The 21,169-nt window shown below is 52.2% G+C and overlaps 2 protein-coding genes across 5 annotated transcripts; both read left to right on the top strand.

Moving 5' to 3' along the window:
• Positions 1-5,689: 5,689 nt before the first annotated feature.
• On the top strand, positions 5,690-9,545 carry LOC129564244 (uncharacterized protein CXorf49 homolog). The gene is made up of 5 exons (XM_088833828.1): positions 5,690-6,985; positions 7,622-7,778; positions 8,340-8,416; positions 8,687-8,732; positions 9,264-9,545. Exons 1-5 carry the CDS (start codon positions 5,690-5,692, stop codon positions 9,302-9,304), a joined length of 1,617 nt encoding a protein of 538 aa, XP_088689954.1. The 3' UTR covers positions 9,305-9,545.
• Positions 9,546-13,229: 3,684 nt separating this feature from the next.
• LOC148773331 (uncharacterized protein CXorf49 homolog) lies at positions 13,230-17,266 on the top strand. 4 transcript variants are annotated; one of them, XM_088833868.1, is made up of 5 exons: positions 13,230-13,534; positions 13,709-13,914; positions 16,014-16,166; positions 16,956-16,997; positions 17,102-17,266. In XM_088833868.1, the coding sequence occupies exons 1-3, from the start codon at positions 13,328-13,330 to the stop codon at positions 16,015-16,017; spliced, it is 417 nt and encodes a 138-aa protein (XP_088689994.1). In that variant the 5' UTR covers positions 13,230-13,327; the 3' UTR covers positions 16,018-16,166; positions 16,956-16,997; positions 17,102-17,266. The 4 variants fall into 4 exon arrangements, with proteins under 4 accessions (XP_088689994.1, XP_055249724.1, XP_055249725.1 ...); XM_055393749.1 differs by lacking the exon at positions 16,956-16,997; XM_055393750.1 differs by lacking the exons at positions 16,014-16,166; positions 16,956-16,997 and having other exon boundaries at positions 13,780-13,914.
• Positions 17,267-21,169: the final 3,903 nt, after the last annotated feature.

Below are 21,169 nucleotides of genomic sequence, written 5' to 3'. Positions count from 1 at the left end.
AAGTGAAGGCTCCACACTGGTTTGTGGCATTGATAGGGTCAAGAGGAAGAATGTCCTGCTTTTTAAATGCTCATTGATTGATGAAATGAAACGAGAGTCATTTTCTGGGGCCACCCCTCTGCCTAAAGATAACATAACTTTTCCCATTATAAATACTGTTCCATCTTCTAACCTGATTGTTCAGAATTCCAGCTATTATAATTCGCCTCCCTTTTTAAGGATGGACCTGAAACAGAAACTGAGGAAACATTTCTGTTGAGACTTTACCTTAAATGACTGAGTATGCAAATGGTCTTCTCGTGCTTATTATTAAACTACATGTGCTTTACTGCTAATTCTTTGACACCACCAGAAGACGTTTTGAAAAAAATTGTTTTGCCCATGATTCTAGGATGCAAATGCCTCAACTGATTTTTCCTGCGTGGTTCCTGCCCCAGAATCACAGATGTACAGAAAATTAGAGCTAGATAATCTCTTGTAGAAATCTAACAGGTCTACTCCTGAGGGGTGTACAAATGAGGAATCTGAGAGTAGAGGGACAGTGCCATGTCAAGGCCAGCAGACAGTCCTACTAACCTCTTCAGTCCCCACTTTGCTGTTTGTTAGGACAGAAGCACCTCCATCGCCTCACACGCAGACCTCTTGTGGGTGTATGTTGAAGCCGGTGCAGCTTCTTCCCAACCTCCCGACTAATTTGAAACGATGAAATCTGCCCATTTCCTGTCAGTTATAGCTAGAGCCTTGTTCACTCACTTGAGCATCCCAGGTGAAGCACTCCCCTTCACTGCATCCACAGAATCTCTAGTGTTTTGGGGTCACCGTGGATTGCTGACTTAACAGGCCTAACACAAGGCAGAGTAACGTAGGGCAAGCACTTGATGAGGAATCAGGAGACCTGTCTTTCTGCTAACCTGCTGGAAATCACTTCCCCTGTCTGAACCTCTTGTTTATCCATCGGGGAAAAGAGGAAGGTGACCTAGAACAGTGACTCTCAACCTGGCTTCCAAGAACTTCCTGAAATTGTGTGCAAAGTTGTGGGGGGCAATGTACAGTCTTCTTGGGAGGGTGTAGAGAGCTTTCAATAGATTCTCAAAGGAGTCCTACGATGGGCTGAATTGTGTTGCCCCCAAATTCCTATCTTAAAGCCCTAACCCTCAATGTGACTGAATTTGGAGATGGAGCCTTTAGAGAGGTAATTAGGGTTCATTGAGGGAGCTGGTAAAGAATCTGCCTGCAATATAGGTTTTGATGCCTGTGTCGGGAAGTACACCTGGAGAAGGGATACACTACCCAATCTAGTATTCTTGGGCTTCCCTGGTTGCTAGACAGTAAAGAACCCCCCTGCAGTGTGGCACACCTGAGTTCCATCCCTGTGTTGGGAAGTTCCCCTGGAGGAGGGCATGGCAACCCACTCCAGTATTCTTGCCTGGAGAATTCCCATGGACAGAGGAGCTTGGTGTGCCACACATCATGGGGTCACCAAGAGTGGACACGACTGAGCAACCAAGCACAGTGCATGCAGAGGTTGTAAGAGTGGGGCCCTAATCCCAAAGGATCTGACATCCTTATAAGAGGAGGAGTTACCAGATCTCTCCCTCTCTCTGTCTCCACACACACACAGAGGAAATGTCATGTGAGGAAACAGAGAGAAGGTGGCCAACTGCAATACAAGATGAGTGCCTACACCAGGAATTGAACTTGCTGGCACCTTGATGTTGGACTTCTAATATCCCGAACTATGAGAAACTAAATGTCTTTTGTTTAAGCCATTCAGCCTGTGGTATTTGGTTTTGGCAACTCGAACAGAGTAACACAGGGCCCAGAACCAAAAAAAAAAAAAAAAAGGTTCAGAGCCTTTGGACCCACTGGTTGCCAGAAACGCATCCTGGACATTCATGTTTCCATACAACGTTTTTAGGTACTTGCAGATTTCTTGAGTTCTTGCTTAGAACAGTGCAGTATATCTTTTATTGCGGCATACTTCCTTTTCTAATAGTTGTATAACACAGATTTCTATCTATATAAACTCAAAGACCAGAGTTTAAATCCTGATTCCACCACCTACTAGATGTTTGACTTTGGACAAGTTATCACATATTTGTGCCTCGTAATTAAAATAAGGATCAGATTAGTGTCTACCTCACATGGCTGTTGTGAGAATTAAGTCACATAATGCATATAGAGGGCCTAGCACCTAGTAAAGTTCCAACAGATATTAGCAGTTTTTGTGATGAAAAAGTAAGTAGCAGTCAGGGTTTTTTGCCCTTATAAAAAACACTGTTGTGAGCAAATTTCTTCATACACAGAGAATTATTTTTAAAATACTTACCTAGATTAACTAAGAGAAAAAGATTAAAATAACTAAAATCATAAATAAAAGAGGGGATATTACAACCAATGCGACCAGAACAAACAGGAAAAACCAATACAGTATTGTAAAGTAATTAGCCACCAAGCAAAATAAATAAATTTTTTAAAAAGACAATATTATGAACAATAGTGGCAAGAAATTGGACAACCTAGGAGAAATGAATAAATTCCTAGAAACACACAATCTACCAGAGCTGAATCAAGGAGAAACAGAAAACCCAAGAGACCAACAATGAGATTGAATCGGTAATGACAAACCTCCCCGCAAAGAAAAAGAAAATCAAGAAGTGATAGCTTCACTGGAGAATTCCACCAAACATTTAAACAATTGATACCAATCTTTCTCAAATGCTTCCAAAAGATTGAAGAAGAGGGAACACATCCAAACTCATTTTATGAGGCCAGCATTATCCTGATATCAAGGGCACCAAAAGAAAAGAACACCACAGGCCACTTTCCCGGACGAATGCAGATGCAAAAATCCTCAACAAAATACTAGCAGAACAATTCAACAGCACATTAGAAGGACTATGTGCCACAGTCAAAAGGGATTTGTCCTTTGGTTGCAAGGATAGTTTAACATATAAAAATCAATCATCGTAATAAAACACATGAACAGAATGAAGGACAAAAGTCACATGATCATCTCTATAGATGCATAAAAAATTCAACACTCCTTCACAAGGAAAAGCAGTCAAAGGACTAAGAGTAGAAAGAAATTACCTCGACATCATAAAGGCCACAACTAACGTCATACTCAGTGGGGAAAAACGGAAATCTCTTCTTCTAAGGTAAGGAACAAGGCAAGGAAGCCCGCTCTCCCCGTCATGTTAGTATTCAACAACTGGAAGTCATAGCCAGAGCTGTTTGGAAAGCAAAAGAAAGAAAAGGCATCCAAATCAGAAAAAGGTAAAATTATCTCTGTTGAAGATAGCATGATTTTGTACATGTAAAACTCAAAAGATTACACGCACCCACACACACACATGCACACAACTGGTAGAACTCATATACAAATTCAACAAAGTTGTAGGACACAAAACCCAAAAGCAAAACTCAGTTGGATTACTATACACTAACAAAGAACAATTTGAAATGGAAATTAAGAAAACAATTCCATTGACATTAGCAGCAAAAAAGGATAAAATACTGAGGAAAAAACTCAAGCAAGGAGTCAAAAGACTTTACACCACAAGCTACAAAACATTGCTGAAAGAAACTAAAAAAGACACAGATAAGTGGAAAGGCATCTGTCTGCACAGACCGGAATACTAAATATTGTTAATTTTATGTGTCAGCTTGACTGGTCCACGGAGTGCCTAGATATTTAGTCAAACATTATTCTGGGTCTTTCCATATGGTGCTTTTCCATGAGATCAACATTTAAATCAGTCAACTGGGTGAAACAGATTTCCCCCTGATAATGTGGGTGGGCTTCACCTAATCAGTTGATAGTCTGAATAAAACAAAAAGGCAACCTTTCTTCATGTAAGAGAATTCCTCCTGCGTGAAAGCCTTTGGACCCGGGACATCAGCTTCTTTTCCTGCCTTTAGACCCAAACTGAAATATCGGCTCTACTGGTTTGGTTCTTAGGCCTTCTAACCCGGACTAGAGCTAAACCACTGGCTCTTCTGAGTCTCCAGCTAACCAACTCGCCCTCTAGATCTTGGGACTTACCAGCCTCTATAATTGAATGGGTCGATTCTTTTACACATACAGACACACACACTCCACTGGATCTGTCCTTCTAACACACTACCCAGAGTGATCTACAGATCCAATGCAAACCCTGTCAAAATCCCAAGAGCATGCTTTACAGAATTAGAAAAACTCGTCCTTAAATTTAAGTAGAATCTAAAGAGATCCTTAATAGGGAAAACAATTTGGGAAAAGAAAAAGTAGAGAACTCGCACTTCCTGATTTCAAAAACATTACAAAGCTACGGTAATGAAAACTGTGTGTTACATGCCATATAAACAAATAGACCAATGGAATAAAATAGAGATCTTAGAAATAAACCCTCCCTCTTAGAAGATGTGCCAGGCAGTGGACTTCCTGATATAGGGGTGAAAAAAAGAGCTTTTTTAGATCTTTGGATCAAAGCAAGGACTCTGGAGGCAGATTGCTTGGCTTCAATTCTACCACTGATCCCTATGGGCCAAATGACGGTGGGCCAGTGGCCGAACCTCTCAGAACCTGTTTCCTCACCTGTAAGAGGCTGGTAATCATTGGTACTATAGTCCTAGGAATGTCACAAGGAAGCATTACTATTTACGTACAGCACTTAGAAGAGTGCCGGGCACGGGGTCTCTGCTGTATAAGTTGCTTTTCATAGATTCTGCCAAATTACCTCCCAAATGGAGTTCTTGCACCATCGCCACAGAGGTTTGCTCCTAAACTCTCCCACTCTCGGAATGGGTAAGCACTTGGAAGCTTGTCGTCCTAGTGTGTGAAGCCCGATTCGTGGTTTTAGTTTACACCTCCAGGATCAGCCGGGGTGAGCATTTTTGCGGGTGTAACTGGACGCTGACTGAGACTCTCTCTGCTTTGAATTGCCTCAGAGTGGGGAACGAGCTGAGGGAGTGAGGTCAACCCCAGTCTGTCCCCCAAATCTGCCCGCCGAGAATGTTTGATGGAGCAGTTGAGGCAGAGATGTTACAGAACAATCCTACGATCCCTTTGTCCTCTGGCCACTAAGGGAGAAGTACGCCGACCACTCACCACTGAGTGCGGGATTCCTCTGCCCATTCTCCCACTGGGTCATAAGACGTGTGGTGGAAGGGAGGCTGGCAAATGCTTTCAGCTTGTGCTAGGCGCCCGGTGCCTCCATCCCGATGTTTCCTCCTCACCTCCCAGGAGACCAGCGCGCTCAGGACCGCCCTGCCTCCTGCTCCACCCACTTTGTACAGAGTCAGGGCTCAGGGCTGTGACTCTAACGGGAAAGGGGAGGTGGGACAGGAGGAGGCGGCACGAGACGCCTGACAGAGGTACGCTCGCACCGTGACCTTCACCCGCCACCTCGCCAACTGCCGGGATGCCCTTTGGGCTTGGCAGCGGACCAGAGGACGCCCTCGACCCCATTGGTTACACCTCGCGGGGGCGGCCGAGCAAGGCGCGTGCTGGTTGGCAGGAACTGGACCAATGAGGAGGCGACAGCGCTGGCACGCTGAAAGCCTCGCGTGATTTGCGGCGCTCTCCTGCGTGCCCGAGTCGCCTGACCTGACCGCCATCACCACCGCCATCACCACCGCCATCGCCACTGCGGCCCGGTTGAGAAATCGTCGCCGCCCCAGGTCCGGCGGCCACCCAGATCGCGACATGAGCTCCTCAGATGATGAGGTGTCCGCTGGGGGAGGGGGTTTCGGCTCAGAGTGCGGGAAGCAGACCAGCGGCCGTGAGGCCGGCTCCACAGCCCCGCGGGGACCTGGCCCTGGCCCCGGCCCCAAGCCGGGGGCACGGCGAAGTGGCGAGGCGGAGGGCACGGGTGGCTTCCCAGACCCTGAGGGCTTCGAGTCAGAGCGGGAGGTGCTGGAAGCGGGAGGGCCGGTGCTGTCGGGCTGCGAAGGCCGGCCTGGCTCCCCGGCTGACGACAAGGGGCACGCCCTGCATCTGGCTGACGAGTCAGTGGCGGCCATCCTGCAGCAGCTGGCCGACCTGAACGTGCCGGGCAGGCGCAGATACCTGTCCCCGGAGAGCTACGCCGTCGGCGAAGTGTCTGCCTTGTGGGACCTCGAGGTGGGTCCCGGCAGTGGAGGCGCGGCCGCCCAGACGGGTGGGGAAGTGGCACAGGCTGAGGCCGGCCCTTTCCGGGTCGGCGGGCCCGAGGCGGGCCAACCCTGGGGGAACCCTAAGAGAGGCACTAAGAGTAGGCTGAACGTGGCTGTGGATCGCCAGTGGCCCCCCTCAGAAAGCCCAGGCGGGCTGCTGTCTGACCCCGAGTCCTCTGACGAGTTCACTGAGGTACAGGTGATGAGGGTGAGCATTTATCGCAGAGACGGAGGCCAGGCCAAGCTGAACATCCCCGAGGATCCCGGGGACACAGCCAGACACTCGAATGTCCAAGGCAAGCAGAATCTCCTTAACGTGCCAGGCCCTTGCCTGTCCTCGGCTCCGCGAGGATTAATTTCAGGTGTGGAAAGGCAGGGCAGGCAGGGCGATGCAAAGCAGGAGGCCATCTTACCCCCTAAGAAAATGCAGAGCGTGCTCAAGGGGAAGGGAGACAGCCTGCCCAGCTCCCTGGGAGTAGCAGTAGCATCAGGTACTGCAGCTGGCACTACAGGCAGCCTGCCGCGGCCCTGTCCTAGAAAGAAGGGGGCCCAGGAGAAGAAATCCCTCGGGGGTGCCTCTAAACCTGCCCTGGGGAGAACCTTCCCTTCCTGGGGGCAGGGAATCTCAGCCACTCCCCTGGAACCGGCCACCTTACCCCCGATCTCCGGCATCCCGATGCTTGGGAAGCCCAAGAAGTCTGCCTTGGATCCTCGTGGAGTCAAAGAGTCCAAGCACACTGGCGCTGGGAAGAAATCCGTGGCTAGGAGGGCCCGGGAGTCCCTGGCAGCAGTGGCGGTTTCAGGAGAAGAGAACGACCCAAATAGAGACCCAGTCCCAAAGGGCCAAGTGAGTAGGCCAGGCCGCTCCTCTCTCCCCACTCTTCCCCCTCCCACCCTCCCCAGGACACAGGTCTTCACCCCGTGTTCCCTCTCTCCATCCCTCAGGGGTCATCATTGGGAGGCCCTCGGTCACTGGGTCATTAGGATGTCAGATTGGGGTCCTTTTACTAGGGACAGACGTTAGGGTAGCACTTTGGGTGTGCTGGGCTCGGTTCTCCACCCTTGGCCTGTTTCCAGCCTCCTCCACGAGGCTGGGGCTGGAGTGGAAGGGAGAGCTGGTAGCTGAATTGATTTGAAGGGACACCTTAAAAGCTTCACAGAGCTTCGGTATTTAGACGCATCACTTTACTGATTCTTACTTCCTCGATGTTCCCTAAACCTTCCTTGCAGGGACCCCAGGCTTTTTCAGTGCCACACTGTTGTCCCTAGCTCAGCTCTGCCTGCTGGCCTGGGGCTGACTGACAGAGAATGTGCTAAAGAGATCAGCCTTTCAATTCTCTTTCCAATTCCTTGCCTCAGCTCGGTCTTGAATCGTAGGAGCTCTCTCACACACAGACATCGACATATAAATGCACCGGTGCACACATGCGTGCGCCCAGACACGCATCCTTACCCCAGATCAGTGAGAAATCTTTGTTTTTAGCTGAGCACTGACAGTCCATGGCCATCTCTTCCACGGGTGCATCGGGGAGAACCCAGCAGCATCAACATCAAGATCAGAGGCGCACAGGCTTCAGGAAACTTGGAGCCCGTGGCCATGAAGAAGGGAGAAGGCATGCCCAGAGGGCCTGGCCCCTCAGGTGAGTGTCCTGGGTTTTGATATGGGGGGAGGGGACCAGGGGTGAGGGCAGAAACCTCTGTCTCTGACCCACTCTCTCTCTCTCTCTCTCTCTCTCTCTCTGCTGGGGGCTCAGGCTTGCTCTCAGGCCACTTCTCCCATGGGAAACAGGGTGTCAACAGGGCTGGCCCTGGCCCCATCACCTTCTGTGTGGGATTTGTTTGGCAGGGGTGATCAGTGGCAGTGCCCCAACAGCTACTCTGGGCGTAGACCTGCAGGCTCATAGCCTTTTCTGTGAAGTCTCTTCGCCCACATTTCTGTCCCAGGTGCTGGCTGTGGCTGCCGCTCTGGGAGGCTTGAACCCAGAACCACAGTCTTTGGCGACCATCGTGGTGAAATGGCTGCCCCTGTGGGATAGGAGGGGCAGGCCCAGAGAGAAGGTTTGGGCTTCCTGCCGGGCAGAGCAGGGGAGGCTTGATGTTAGCAGAGGGTGGTACTGCCTCACCTCGCGTTAGACCCTGCTTGGCCCTTTCTACCTCACTGGGAGCCTGAGAAGCTGGATTGTGTGTCCTTTCCCTGTCAGGTGACCAGAAACCAACTGACCACCCCCCAAGACCGAAAAGGCAGCAGCAGCCACCCGGAAGGCAGGGCTGTCCTGGGGTAATGCTTCTTCTGGCTCCTGGAAATGCACACCCAAACCCCATGGTGGGATCTGGGTCCAAGTTCAACTGACATGTGTGGGGCCCCTCGCCCATCCCAATCCCGCACCCAAGGGAGGGAGCCCACCTCCTTTCCACTGAGGAAAGTCTTTCCCTTGCCAGTCTGGGCACCTGGCTGTGGGATGGAGGGCCTGGGGGAGACGAGAGGAGGAGGGGAGGGGCGGCGGGTGTATACTAACCATTTCTCTTCCTCCTGTGTCTGCTGGCCTAGTGTCTGGTGCTACAGAGAGAAATAGACGAGCTTAAGGAGAAACTTGGTATGAGGAACCAGGGACAGAGAGCAACGGGTTCTTAGGGCATAAGCAGGGTGCGCCCTTGGGGGTGGGGTGGGCTGCTGGTGCAGGGGCCTCACACAGATCTGCATTCCTGTGGGGAGAAACTAGCAAGCCTGCCCCTGGATTCTGCTGTTCAGCTGGGTGTGCGGATAAGTAGCAAAGTACCGTGTGCACACTTTGCCAGCCAGACAAGCCCTAGAGAACTCCTTTTGATAGTACTTGTAGAGATGCCTTGTTGAGCCTTGGCTTTAACAGCTGCTTTGTGTGGCCTCTGAGGTTCTTGTTGGATTGGTTATTTGCCAGACAATTTTTGAGTTTGAGAGCTGCAGACACATTTTGGTTCCTTTTAGGAAACGGCTCCACATTTAACTCAGGAGATGGAGAGCTCCTTGCATCAGGGCTGGGGGGAGTGGGTTTCAGGTTGCAGGGCTAGGCGCTTCCCCACGGGGACAGGGGAACAGGCTTCTATATCCCTCTGTCTGAAGCACCTTCTTGTGCCTCTCCCTGTTGCAGCCTCCCTGCAGCACCTGGCCGACAAGTTCCAGATCCTTTGAAATGAGTGTTACACACTCCATACCCCTTCCCACAGTCCTGGCTGTTGAGCAGGGCTGTGGGCTGGCCCTGGCTTGAGGCTCTTCCTTGACTCTGCGGTTTCAGAGGCTGAGCCCAGCATCTTCCTGCAGAAGGAGCAGATATTACCTCCGTGGCCGGCGAGCTGTGGCCAAGCTTGTTCCCTCCTGTTCTGCCTCCACCAGAGCATCCTCTGCCCCTTGTTTTGCCCCCTCTCTGCCCCAGTTTCACAGCAGTTTTTGATTAAAGGACTTCTCGTGTTCTGTGTTCGCTCCTTTCTCTGGGGGATAGGGGTTGGGAGAGTGGGGTGAGGTTGGTCGGAAGCTGCTCCATATCAAAGCCTTTTCCAGAACAGTACGTCTGGAATCCTGTGTTGGGGACTCTGGGTCAGCCTCTGCCACCATCCAGGCCATCAGGCCAGCGGAGCGCCCCTGGTCTGGGTTCTGTGTGGGCTCTGTCTGGCCACATTGGCACGTCCTCCCTTTCCCCTGAAGGCCCTCTTCTAGTTCTCTTAAACACCCTTCTCTGGGGTTTGGCGGTTCCCATCCATCAGTGCCAGTCTGCCTCCGTGTCAGAAGGAACTCATGACCTCCTTCCAGAGCTTCAATCCTTCACCCTTCCCTGAACTCATGGTCCATCTTACCCTGACTACTCTGCTTTCCTCTGAGCACCCTCGATCCCTCCCCTGGCTTGCCTTTGGTGACCTTGCCTGCACATGTACTTCAGCAGGTGGCAACAGGCACAGGTGTGCTCATCTTCCCCCTTGCCGGGCCCTGTCCTCTCAGTGGAGTCCCTGCTGCCCCGAACCCCAGCTGGTGCCACCTTGCAAGCAGGAACCTGCCCACTGTCCTCCTGTCCTATTTAGCCCTCACCCCTGAGACTCGGGCACCAATAATTCCACTTCTTCTTCCTTGGATTCTTTAAAGGGCTTGAGGATGAAGCCTGGACCCAGTGAGATGGGCAGCAGAGGGAAGGTACAGGGAATACAGGAGAAATACTAGTCTCCGGGCACGGGGTCAGGAGAGGCATCTGTTTGGTACCAACCCAAGGCAGAGTGCCCCCTGACAGCTAGAGATGGATGGTGCAGTCCTTTGAGTTTTCACATCCTCCCTGGCCTAGCCAGCTGATCACCCTTGCCTCCAGCCTGAGCCTCTGTATACCACTGAGTGGAAATTGGCCCATCATGCTCTATGGCAAGTGTGGTTAGTAGGTCTCTGTTCTTGCAAGGTCCCTGTCAAATACTGTGTCAAATACAGACCATTGACACGGATCTTCCAACAAATGATGTGCCGCAGCTCAGTATCCCACACTGCCTCTTTAGGGCACATGAGAAGGAGTCTGAACTCCGTGTTCAACTTCACCCTCGCTGGAGTTTGGGGAGTACTTCCTATCCCTCAGCCAGCACCCAGGACTCTGCCAACCTGAGAATCAGAGGGACAGATCTGTGTTCAAGTGAAATGACTTCTGCCTGACACCCTTCCTGAAAGACCAGGGTTTTATTACTGAAAAGGGGGTATGGTAGGTATCACATTCAAAGCTGGTACCTGGGCATCTCTCTCTGTGAATAAAGTCTTCTGAGATAATGCCCTTCAGGCAGAAAGATGTGATTCAGGGAGTAAAGAAAGTAGAGACTGTCCAGGTCTTCCAGACCCGGTAACTGAACCCAAGTATCCTGCATTGGCACGCTAACTATTTAGCACTGAGCGAACAAGGAAGTACAACACGTTGTTTAGATATCCTTATCTTACTAGGAACAGGTGATACACGGTACAAAAATCAAGACACTATCACTTTATAAGATACACAGACTGTAATCAAAGTTGCCAATAAGAGGAACAATATTGTTAGTAAAGATTTAAATCAGTACTCTCTTGAACCAAACCATTTTCCTAGCATTTCCCTTAAACTGGGAAGAGGATCATTCAGAGTAGAAATTTGACTTTTCGAATACATCATAAAGGGGGTTGTGTTAGAAGACTCCTCAGGCATAAAAAGACAGCATTCACTGTATTATAGTATAAGGTCCCCTTGGGAACTGTTAGAATATTGAGGGCCATGCATTCTGCAGGACTGCTTTTATTATCATGGAAATTTCTGAATTGAGCAAACTAATGGCTTGGTTACTATCATTAAAGGCTTCCTGGGTGAATTTTGTTAAAGCTTCTATATGAATTTTCTTAAAGCTTCTATATGGCATATCTTCTATTCCAGCTGAAGGAATAAGTATTGTGGCCAAATAATCATACCATTGGAGAACTGATTGAACCCAGCAGGGAAGTATTGAAGTCAGACTGACAGCGGCTGCTTTCAGGGTACCTGTAGGCAGCGTTGAGCCTAAAGGAAACCTACTGTACACCTTCCTAACCAACCCAGGGAAGATGCAAGGGCAAAACTGTGTTCCATATAACTACTGGATCCAGTTAGGAGCTAGCCAATATACGTCCAAGCCAGTGAGAAACACACTTCAGAACCTGAAACATACATACACCCAAAGGCTATCAAACATAAGATAGGATTCATTTGGGGTTTTCATAAATTTACAGACATGTATCCAACACCATCATCCTGCAATTTGCAGTATGAAGTCAGGAGGATGCTTTTGAAATCGATAATGGCCTGATTCATTCCTTTGGACTGCCACACTTGAATCTACTGGATGCCACAGCATGTTGCATTGATCCCTTTGCTTACTAAAGAGAATTGGGAGTGTTCTCAGTTTTTCCCATCACCAACACCACTGTGCATGTGTTTTCGTACAAGTACCAGCGTGTCTCTGGAAATTGTACCGGGCAGCGGACTTCCTGGAACAGAGAAAAAATAGCTTTTTTTTTTTTTTTTTAAAGATTAAACCTTTGGCTCAAAGCAAGGACTCTGGAGTCATATTGCTTGGCTTCAATTCTGCCACTGATCCCTATGGGCCAAATGCCCTTGGGCCAGTGGCTGAACCTCTCAGAACCTGTTTCCTCACCTGTAAGAGGCTGGTAATCATTGGTACTATCGTCCCAGGAGTCTCACTAGGAAGCATTACTATTTACGTACAGCACTTAGAAGAGTGCCAGGCACAGGGTCCCTGCTGTATAAGTTGCTTTTCATAGATTTTGCCAAATTACCTCCCAAATGCATCTCTGTGCAAGACGGTGGTGCACACTGTCACAGGGGTTTGCTCCTAAACTCTCCCACTCCCGGAATGGTTAAGCTCTTGGAAGCTTGTCGTCCTAGAGTGTGAAACCCAATTCATGGTGTTAGTTTACATCTCCAGGATTAGCGGTGGTGAGCCTCTTTGTGGGTGTAACTGGACACTCAAACTCCCTCTTTGAATTACCTCAGAGTGGGGAAAAGAAAGAGCTGAGGGAGTGAGGTCAACCCCAGTCTGTCCCCGAAATCTGCCTGCCAAGAACGTTTGATGGAAGCAGATGAGGCAGATTGCTTGCAGAACAAAAATAGGATCCCTTTGCCCTCTGGCCACGTATGGAGAAGTACGCCGACCAGTGATCACTGAGTGCAGGACTCCTCTGCCCATTCTCTCATTGGGTCGTAAGGCTTGTGGTGGAAGGGAGGCTGGCAAATGCTTTCAGCACGTTCTAATGCCCACGTCTCCATTCTGACGTTTCATCCTCACCTCCCAGGAGACCAGGGCCCTCCGGACCCTCCTGCTTCCCGCTCCACTCATTTTGCACAGTCAGGGCTCAGAGCTGTGACTCTAAGCAGAAAGGGAAGGCAGGACAGGAGGAGGTGGGACGAGAGGCTTGACAGAGGTACTCATACCATCCCCTTCCCCCGCCAACTCAACTGCCCTGATGACCCTTGGGCGTGGCAGCAAAGCGGAGGAGGCCTTTGGCCCCATTGGTTGCTCCTCGAGGGGGCGGGCCAACAAGGCGCGCGCTGGTTGGCGGGAACCGGACCAATAAGGAGGCCATGGCGCGGGCGTCCCGGGCAGCTGAAACCCCGGCGCCTTTTGCCACAATCTTGTGCGTGAGGTGCCTGTGGTGCTTGACCGCTCGCTCCAGATGCCGCTGGCCTCACCTTCTGTGACTGGCACCACCACTGCCACCGCAACTGCATCCCAGGTCCGGGGTCACCCAGATCGCTACGTGAGCTCCCCAGATGGTGAAGTGTCAGTTTGGGGAGCGGGTTTCGGCCCAGAGGGCAGGGAGCAGACCCGCGTCCCTCAGGCCGGCTCCACAGCCCCGCAGGGACCTGGACTGGGCTCCGAGGTGAGGACACCGCGAGGTGGCGAGGGTGAGGGTGGAGGTGGGTACCCAAGCCCTGAGGGATCAAACTCAGAGCGGGAGGTGCTGGAAGCGGGGGAGCGGGGGGAGCGGTGCTGAGGGGCTGCGAAGGCCGTCTTGGCTTCCTGGTCGAGGACAAAGGGGACGCCCGCCCTGCAGCTGGCTGACGAGTCGGAGGCGGCCGTCCTGCGGCAGCTGAGCGGCATCCTGGACGTACTGGGCATCCGCAGATACCTGTCCCCAGAGAGCTATGCGATCACTGATGTGTCCTCCTTGTGGGCCGACATCGAGGCAGATCCAGCGGTCGAGGCACAGTCCTCCAGATTTGTGGGGCAGCGGTGCTGGCTGCTGCCGGCCCTCTCCAGGTCAGTGGGGCCGAGGCGGGCCGGGCCTGGGGGAACCCTAAGAGAGCCACTAAGAGTAGTTTGAACGTGGCTGCGGATCACCAGCGGTCCCCCTCGGAAGACCCGTTTGGGCTGCTGTCTGACTCCGAGTCCTCTGATGAGCTCAGTGAGATAGAGCTGATGAGGGTGAGCATGTATTTCAAAGAAGGAGGCCAGGCCAAGCTCAACAGCCTCAAGGGTCCTAGGAACACGCCCAGACACTCGACTGTCTAAGGCAGGGAGAATCTCCTGCTTAACGTGCCAGGCCCCTTCCTGTCCTCCGCTCTGCGAGGATTCACTACGGTTGTGGAAAGGCAAGACAGGCAGGGCCGTGCAGAGCTGAACATCTCTCCACCTAAGAAAATGCAGAGCGAGCTCTGGGGGAAGGGTGGCCGCCGGCAGAGCTACCAGGGAGTGCCAGTAGCGCCAGCTACTGAAGCTGCCACTACAGACAGCCTCCTAGGTCACTACCAGGAGAAGCAATCCCTCCGGGGCGTCTCCAAACCTGCCCTGGGGAGAACCTTCCCTTCCTGGGAGCAGCGAACCTCAGCCATTCCACTGTAACCGGCCACCTTGCCTTCAGTCTCTGGCATTCCACTGCTTGTGAGGTCCAAGAGGTATACCTTGGTCCATTTGGGAATCAAAGAGTCCAAGCACACGGGCGTTGGGGCAAAACCTGTGGCCAGGAGGGCATGGGAGGCTGTGGCAGCAATGGCGGTGTCAGGAGAAGACAACGACCCAAATAGACACCCACTCACAAAGGGCCGAGTAGGCCAGACCCCTCCTCTCTCCTCACTCTTCCCCCGCTACCCTCCCCAGGAGTCACTTCTTCACCCGTGCTCCCTCCGTCTGTCTCTGAAGGGACGACATTGGGGGCCCCTTGGTCAGTGAGACATTAGGATGCCAGATTAGGGCCCTTTTACTGGGGACAAACATTAGAGTAGCACTTTGCTGTGCTGGGCTCGGTTCTCCACCCTGAACTGATTCCAGTCTCCGTGAGTCTGGACTAGAGAGGAAGGGAGGGCTGGTAGCTTAATTGTGTCAAGGAGACCCCTTAAAAGCTTCGTAGAGCTTCAGTGTTTAGATGCAGCACTTTCGTGAATCCTACTTCCCAGCTGTTCCCCAAAATTCTTGCAGGTAGCCCGGGCTTTCTCAGTGCCTCACTGTTGTCCCCAACTCAGCTCTGCCTGCTGGCCTGGGGCTGACTGATGGAGAAAGTGCTAAAGAGATCAGCCTTTCAATTCTCTTCCCATTCCCCTGCCTCAGCCCAGTCCCAAATTACACCTGCTCACACACACACAGACAGAGATATATAAATCCACTGGTACACACACAGGTAAACATACACACACATCCTTGGTCCAGATTGGTGAAAAATCTCTCTTTTAGCTGCCCACTCACTGGCCTTGGCCATCTTCTCCGTGGGCACATCATGGAGACCCAGCAGTGATGACCTCAACATCAGAGACCCCCAGGATCCAGGAAAGTCAGAGCCCTTGGCCCTGAACTGGGGAGAAGGCATGCCCAGAGGGCCTGAACCCTCAGATGAGTGTCTTGGGTTTTGATATAGGGGGAAGGGACCAGGGGTGAGGGCAGAAACCTCTGTGTCTCTGTCTCTCTCTCCCCTGGGGGCTCAGCCTTGCTCCTAGGCAGCTTCTTCCATGGGAATCCAGGGGTCAACAGGGCTGGCCCTGGCCCCATCATCCTCTGTGTGGGATTTGTTTGGCAGAGGTGATCGATGGCAGTGCCCCAACAGCTACTCTGGCTGTAACCTTGCAGGTTAACAGCCTTTTCTGTCAAGTGCTGTTCACCCACATTGCTCTCCTAGGTGCTGGCTGTGGCTGCAGCTCTGAGAGACTCGAACCCAGAACCACAGTCCTTGGGGACCGCAGTGGTGAAAATGCTGCTCTTGGGGAACAGGGGAGGCAGGCCCATAGAGAAGGTGTAGCCTGGCAGGCAGAGCAGGGGAGGCTTGTTGCCAGCAGATCGAGGTGCTGCCTCACCTCGCGTTAGAGCCTGGTTGGCCCTTTCCACGGCACTGGGAGCCTGGGAAGCTGGATTGTGTGCCCTTTCCCTCTCAGGTGACCAGGAACCGACTGACCATTCCCCAGGACTGGAAAGGAAGCAGCAGCCACGGGGAATGCTGGACTGTCCTCGGGTAGTGCTTCCTCTGGCTCCTGAAATGCACACCCAGTCCTCATGGTGGAATCTGGATCCGAGTTCCACTGAAATGTGTAGGCCTCCCCACCTCGTCCCCATCCCACACCCCTCAGAAGGAGCCCACCTCCTTTCCACTGAAGAAAGTCTTTCCCTTGCCGTTCTAGACATCTGGCTTTGGGTGGGTGGCCCTGGGGAGAGAAAAAAAGGAGGCGATGGGAGGGCAGTGTATACTAACCGTTTCTCTTCCTCCTGTATCTGTTGGCCTAGTGTCTGGTGCTACAGAGAGAGACGAGCTGAAGGAGCATTACAGTATCAGGAACCAGGGAGAGAGAGCAGTGTGTTCTCAGTGCAGAAGCGGGGTGGGCCCTTGAAGTGGGGTGGGCTGCCGGTGCAGGGGGCCTCGCAGGGATCAGCATTCCTGTGGGGAGGAGAACCTAGCAAGCCTGTCCCTGGAGCGTGCGGTGCGTGTTCAGCTGGACGTGCGGACAAGTAGCAAAGTACTGTGTGGACTGCGTGCACACTCTGCCAGCCATTTGAGTCCTAGAGAGGTCCTTCTGATAGGACTTGTAGAGATGCCTTGTTGATTTTTCCCTTTAACCTCTGCTTGGAAGGGCCTCTAAGGTTCTCGTTAGATCGTTTGTTTGCGAGACAATTTTTGAACTTGAGAGCTGCTGGCATATTTTGGTTCATTTTAGGAAATAGCTCCACATTTAAATCAGGTGGTGGGGAGTGATCAGGCCCAGAGCTCTTTGCATCAGGGCTGGGGTCGTGGGTTTCAGGTTGCAGGGCTAGGTGCTTCCCACGGGGACAGGCTTCTATATCCCTCTGTCTGGAGCACCTTCTTGTGCCTCTCCCTGTTGCAGCAGCCATGCAGCACCTGGCCTACAAGTTCCAAGTGCTTTGAAGTGAGTGTTACACACTCCATACCCCTTCCCACAGTCCTGGCTGTTGAGCAGGGCTGTGGGCTGGCCCTGGCTTGAGGCTCTTCCCTGACTCTGCTGTTTCACAGGTTGAGCCCAGCATCTTCCTGCAAGAGGAGCAGCTTTTACCTCTGGGGCTGGCGAGCTGTGGCCAAGCTTGTTGCCTCCTGTTCTGCCTCCACCAGGGCATCCTCTGCCCCTTGTTTTGCCCCGTCTCTGCCCCAGTCTCACAGCAGTTGTTGATTAAAGGACTTCCCATATTCTGTGTTCTGCCCTGTCTCTGGGGGATAGGGGTTGGTGGAGTGGGGCAAGGCCTGGTGGGCAGCCACTCCATATCAGAGCCTGTTCCAGAACAGTATCTCTGGAATCTGTGGTGGGGACTCTGGGTCAGCCTCTGCTACCGTCCAGCCCGTCAGGCCAGCCGCGTGCCCCCAGTCTGTGTTCTGTGTGGGCTCTGTCTAGCCACATTGGCACGTCCTCCCCTTTCCCTGAAGGCCCTCTTCTAGTTCACTAAACACCCTCCTCTGGGGTTTAGCAGTTACCATTCATTGCTGCCATTCTGCCTCCTTGTCAGAAGGAACTCATGACCCCTTTACAGAGCTCCAGTCTTTCACCCTTCCCTCACTGCACTCATTGTCCTGCTTACCCTGACCACTCTGCTCTCCTGTCAGAGCACCCTCGATCCCTCCCTCCCCTGGCTTGCCACTGGTGACCTTGCCTGCATGTGTGGTTCAGCAGGTGGCAACGGGCCCAGGTGTGCTCATCTCTCCCTCCCCAGGCTCCGCCCTCTCAGTGGAGCCCCTACTGCCCCTACCCCCGCCCCGCCCCAGTCCCACCTTGCACACTGGAGCCTGCACACTGTCGTCCTCTCCTGTTCAGCCCTCACCCCTGAGACTCAGGCAACAATAGTTTCGCTTCTCCTTCTTTGGATTCTATAAAGGGCTTGGGGATGAAGCCCGGACCCAGTGAGCTGGGGAGCAGGAGGGAAGGTACAGGGAACACAGGAAACAGGCTAGTCTCTGGGCTGGGGGTCAGGAGACGCATCTGTTTTTTTCCCAACCTGGGTCAGAGTGCACCCTGGCAGCTAGAGATGGATGGTGCAGTCCTTGGTGTGTTCACATCCTTCCTGCCCTAGCCAGCTGACCACCCTCGCCTCCAGCCTGAGCCTCTCTACACCCATGAGTGGAAATGGGCCCATCATGCTCTATGGCAAGTGTGGTTAGTAGCTTCTTTTCTGCAGGGTCCCTGTCAAATATGTTCGACCAGACCCATGACACAGATCTTCCAACAAATGATATTTCCCAGAGTATCCCAGTACAGTATCCCAGACTAACTCGTTAGGGACCATGACAATGAGTCTGAACTCCGTGTTCAATTTCCCCCTCGCTGGAGTTGGGGAACACTTCCTTTGCCTCAGCCAGCACTCCAGGACTGTGCCAGCCTGAGACTCAGAGAGACAGATCTGTGTTTGAGTGAACTGAGGGTAGGTTCTGCCTGACACCATTCCTGAAAGATCAGGGTTTTATTACACAAAAGGGGGTATGATGGTAGGTAGCACATTCAGAGTTGGTGCCTGGACATCTCTCTATGTGAACAGAAGTCTGCAAGGATAATGCCCTTGAGGCAGAAGGATGGGATTCAGGCAGTAAAGAAAGTCGAGACTGGTCCAGGTTCTGTAAAGCCTTGAGTGAGGTGAAGCAAGGGTCGGATCCCCATTATTCAAGGGGTGCTGTCACATTCCCCAAATGTAGGAGGGGGATGATGCAGGATTCACCAAAGCTCAGGACAGGGTGTTGGGACTCTCAAAGTGCTGGAGTCGCTGGAGGAGGCTCTGGATCCTACCTTGCCATTCTCTGATATCTGCCAACTGCTGAGGGTGTGGATGGGTGAAAATGGGAAGGGTGGCTCTGGAGAGCACCTGGGATACTGCTGCTCATGTCAGAAACCGGAGACCGCCCAACATGAGTTACCTGAGGCAGGGGCAAATGGATGCCATGAGGAAGCGAAGTTAGGTGTGACTGCACCTGGACAATGGGGAGCACTTCCCCATACTCTCACGTTATTCCCTTCCAGGTCTCTTGGCATGAGGTCAGGTGGACAGACTACGTGTGGGTTGGAACAGTCAGAGACCTCAGGGTCGGGGTAGAACATTGGTGGAACTTCCTCCTTCCACTCAGACGCACCCCCTACCCCAGGACCAATTGGTCTTGATCACTTAATACACAGCTGTGACCTGACCCTGACCCAGTGGTTATCGCCAGGTTGTGTAGCACATCTTGCTGTTGTCCGAGTGAGTAAGTTTGGCAGAGACCTTCCAGCTGAGGTCTCTGCCCACAGAGACATGTGGGTAAGCTGTGCGCAGGGAGAAGTCCAGCAGCAGCATCGGCACCACCTTTGGGCAGAGAGGGGCCCGAGCCTGTGGTCACCAGGGTGAGGAAGTGGAGAAGCTCATGGAAGGGGAGGTGGGAGGGTGTGAACAGAACCCCTCATTCACTTTTTACCAGGCTCCCTGATCCAAAATCACTGCAGATGCTGATTGCAGCCATGAAATTAAAAGACACTTACTCCTTGGAAGGAAAGTTATGACCAACCTTGATAATATATTAAAAAGCAGAGACATTACTTTGCCAACAAAGGTCCATCTAGTCAAGGCTATGGTTTTTCCCGTGGTCATGTATGGATGTGAGAGCTGGACTGTGAAGAAAGCTGATCGCCGAAGAATTGATGCTTTTGAATTGTGGTGTTGGAGAAGACTCTTGAGAGTCCCTTGTACCGCAAGGAGATCCAACCAGTCCATTCTAAGGGAGATCGATCCTGGGTGTTCATTGGAAGGACTGATGCTAAAGCTGCAACTGCAATACTTTGGCCACCTCATGCGACGAGTTGACTCACTGGAAAAGACTGATGCTGGGCAAGGTTGGGGGCGGTAGGAGAAGGGGACGACCGAGAATGAGATGGCTGGATGGCATCACCGACTCTGTGGACATGAGTTTGAGTGAACTCTGGGAGTTGGTGATGGACAGGGAGGCCTGGTGTGCTGTGATTCATGGGGTCACGGAGAGTCGGACACGACTGAGCGACTGAACTGAACTGAACTTCCCTCCTCTAAGCGCACAGTTCAGACCAACTACCTCACTGTAATGTTGCTGGAAACATACATCACAGGCCTTGGCTCAGCCCCAAGCCTTCCACTTCCAGTGGGAAATCCGTGGCAGGGCCTGAGGCATAGGCTAAAGAAATACATCTGGGCCCCAGGGGGTAGGAGGAAGGCCGAAGCCCAGCCTCATTCAGCGCACCCCTGTCGCCCTTCCCCCTCAGGCCGCTTCTCCAGCCTGGGTGACAGCAGCAGCTGCCCTGGAGAGCCCTAGGCCCCATCCTGCCTGGTTCTGCTGCCTGTCCAACTCCTGGGAAGACGCTCCCTCCCCATCACACCCCCACCCCACCAGCATCAGCCCCAGGTCTGCCTCTCTCTCTGGACTCTTGAGGGAGACTGGCACAATCCAAGAATTTACAGTAGGTGAGCCGTGAAGAGAGCACTGGCTGCGGTGGGCACAGTAATCATGCCCCAAAATGTCCAAGTCCGAATCCCCGCAGTTGGCTTTTATGTTCCTTTGCATGATAGCAGTTGGTTAAGCTTGCAGATGCAATAAAGCCTGCTACTCAGCTGACTTAAAGTGGGGAGACTCTCACCTCTAATGGGCAGGTCCAGCCGGGCACTTTGGGGCTGCCAGGGTTGCCATGTGGGCTGTCCCTGTGTGACCCAGGGAGCAGCGTTTGAATGACTACGGTGTGCTTGCGGTACCTGTGCTTGTGCAGTGTTGGTGTCCTGGTAAGTACTGCTCAGATGCAGATGGAGGACTTTTACAAAGAAGATTCACTTTCTTTTAAAAGATTTGCCATTCCTATTTCATAAAACAACCTTTCCACACATAGAAGAGAAATTGCATTGAATGAAACAGACAATACATATCCACATTATAGAGAGTGAAAGCCTTCAACCTGACGAATAGGTAGGTAACAATCAACCCATTTCACTATACTCAGGTGCCATGTACATTGCACATCCACGAGTCACCTATATATCCTTTTCCCTCACAGAATCCTCATGGATAAGTCTACCTACTGCCTATTCCATTTACTTCACATTCTTGAGGGGG

Source organism: Moschus berezovskii, chromosome X, assembly GCF_049115385.1.
Source record: "Moschus berezovskii isolate FMDL1 chromosome X, NW_MosBer_1.0, whole genome shotgun sequence".
NCBI classification, from domain to species: Eukaryota; Metazoa; Chordata; class Mammalia; order Artiodactyla; family Moschidae; genus Moschus; species Moschus berezovskii.
The sequence above is the reverse complement of the archived record's forward strand: the minus strand, read 5'-3'. Positions and strand labels throughout refer to the sequence as shown.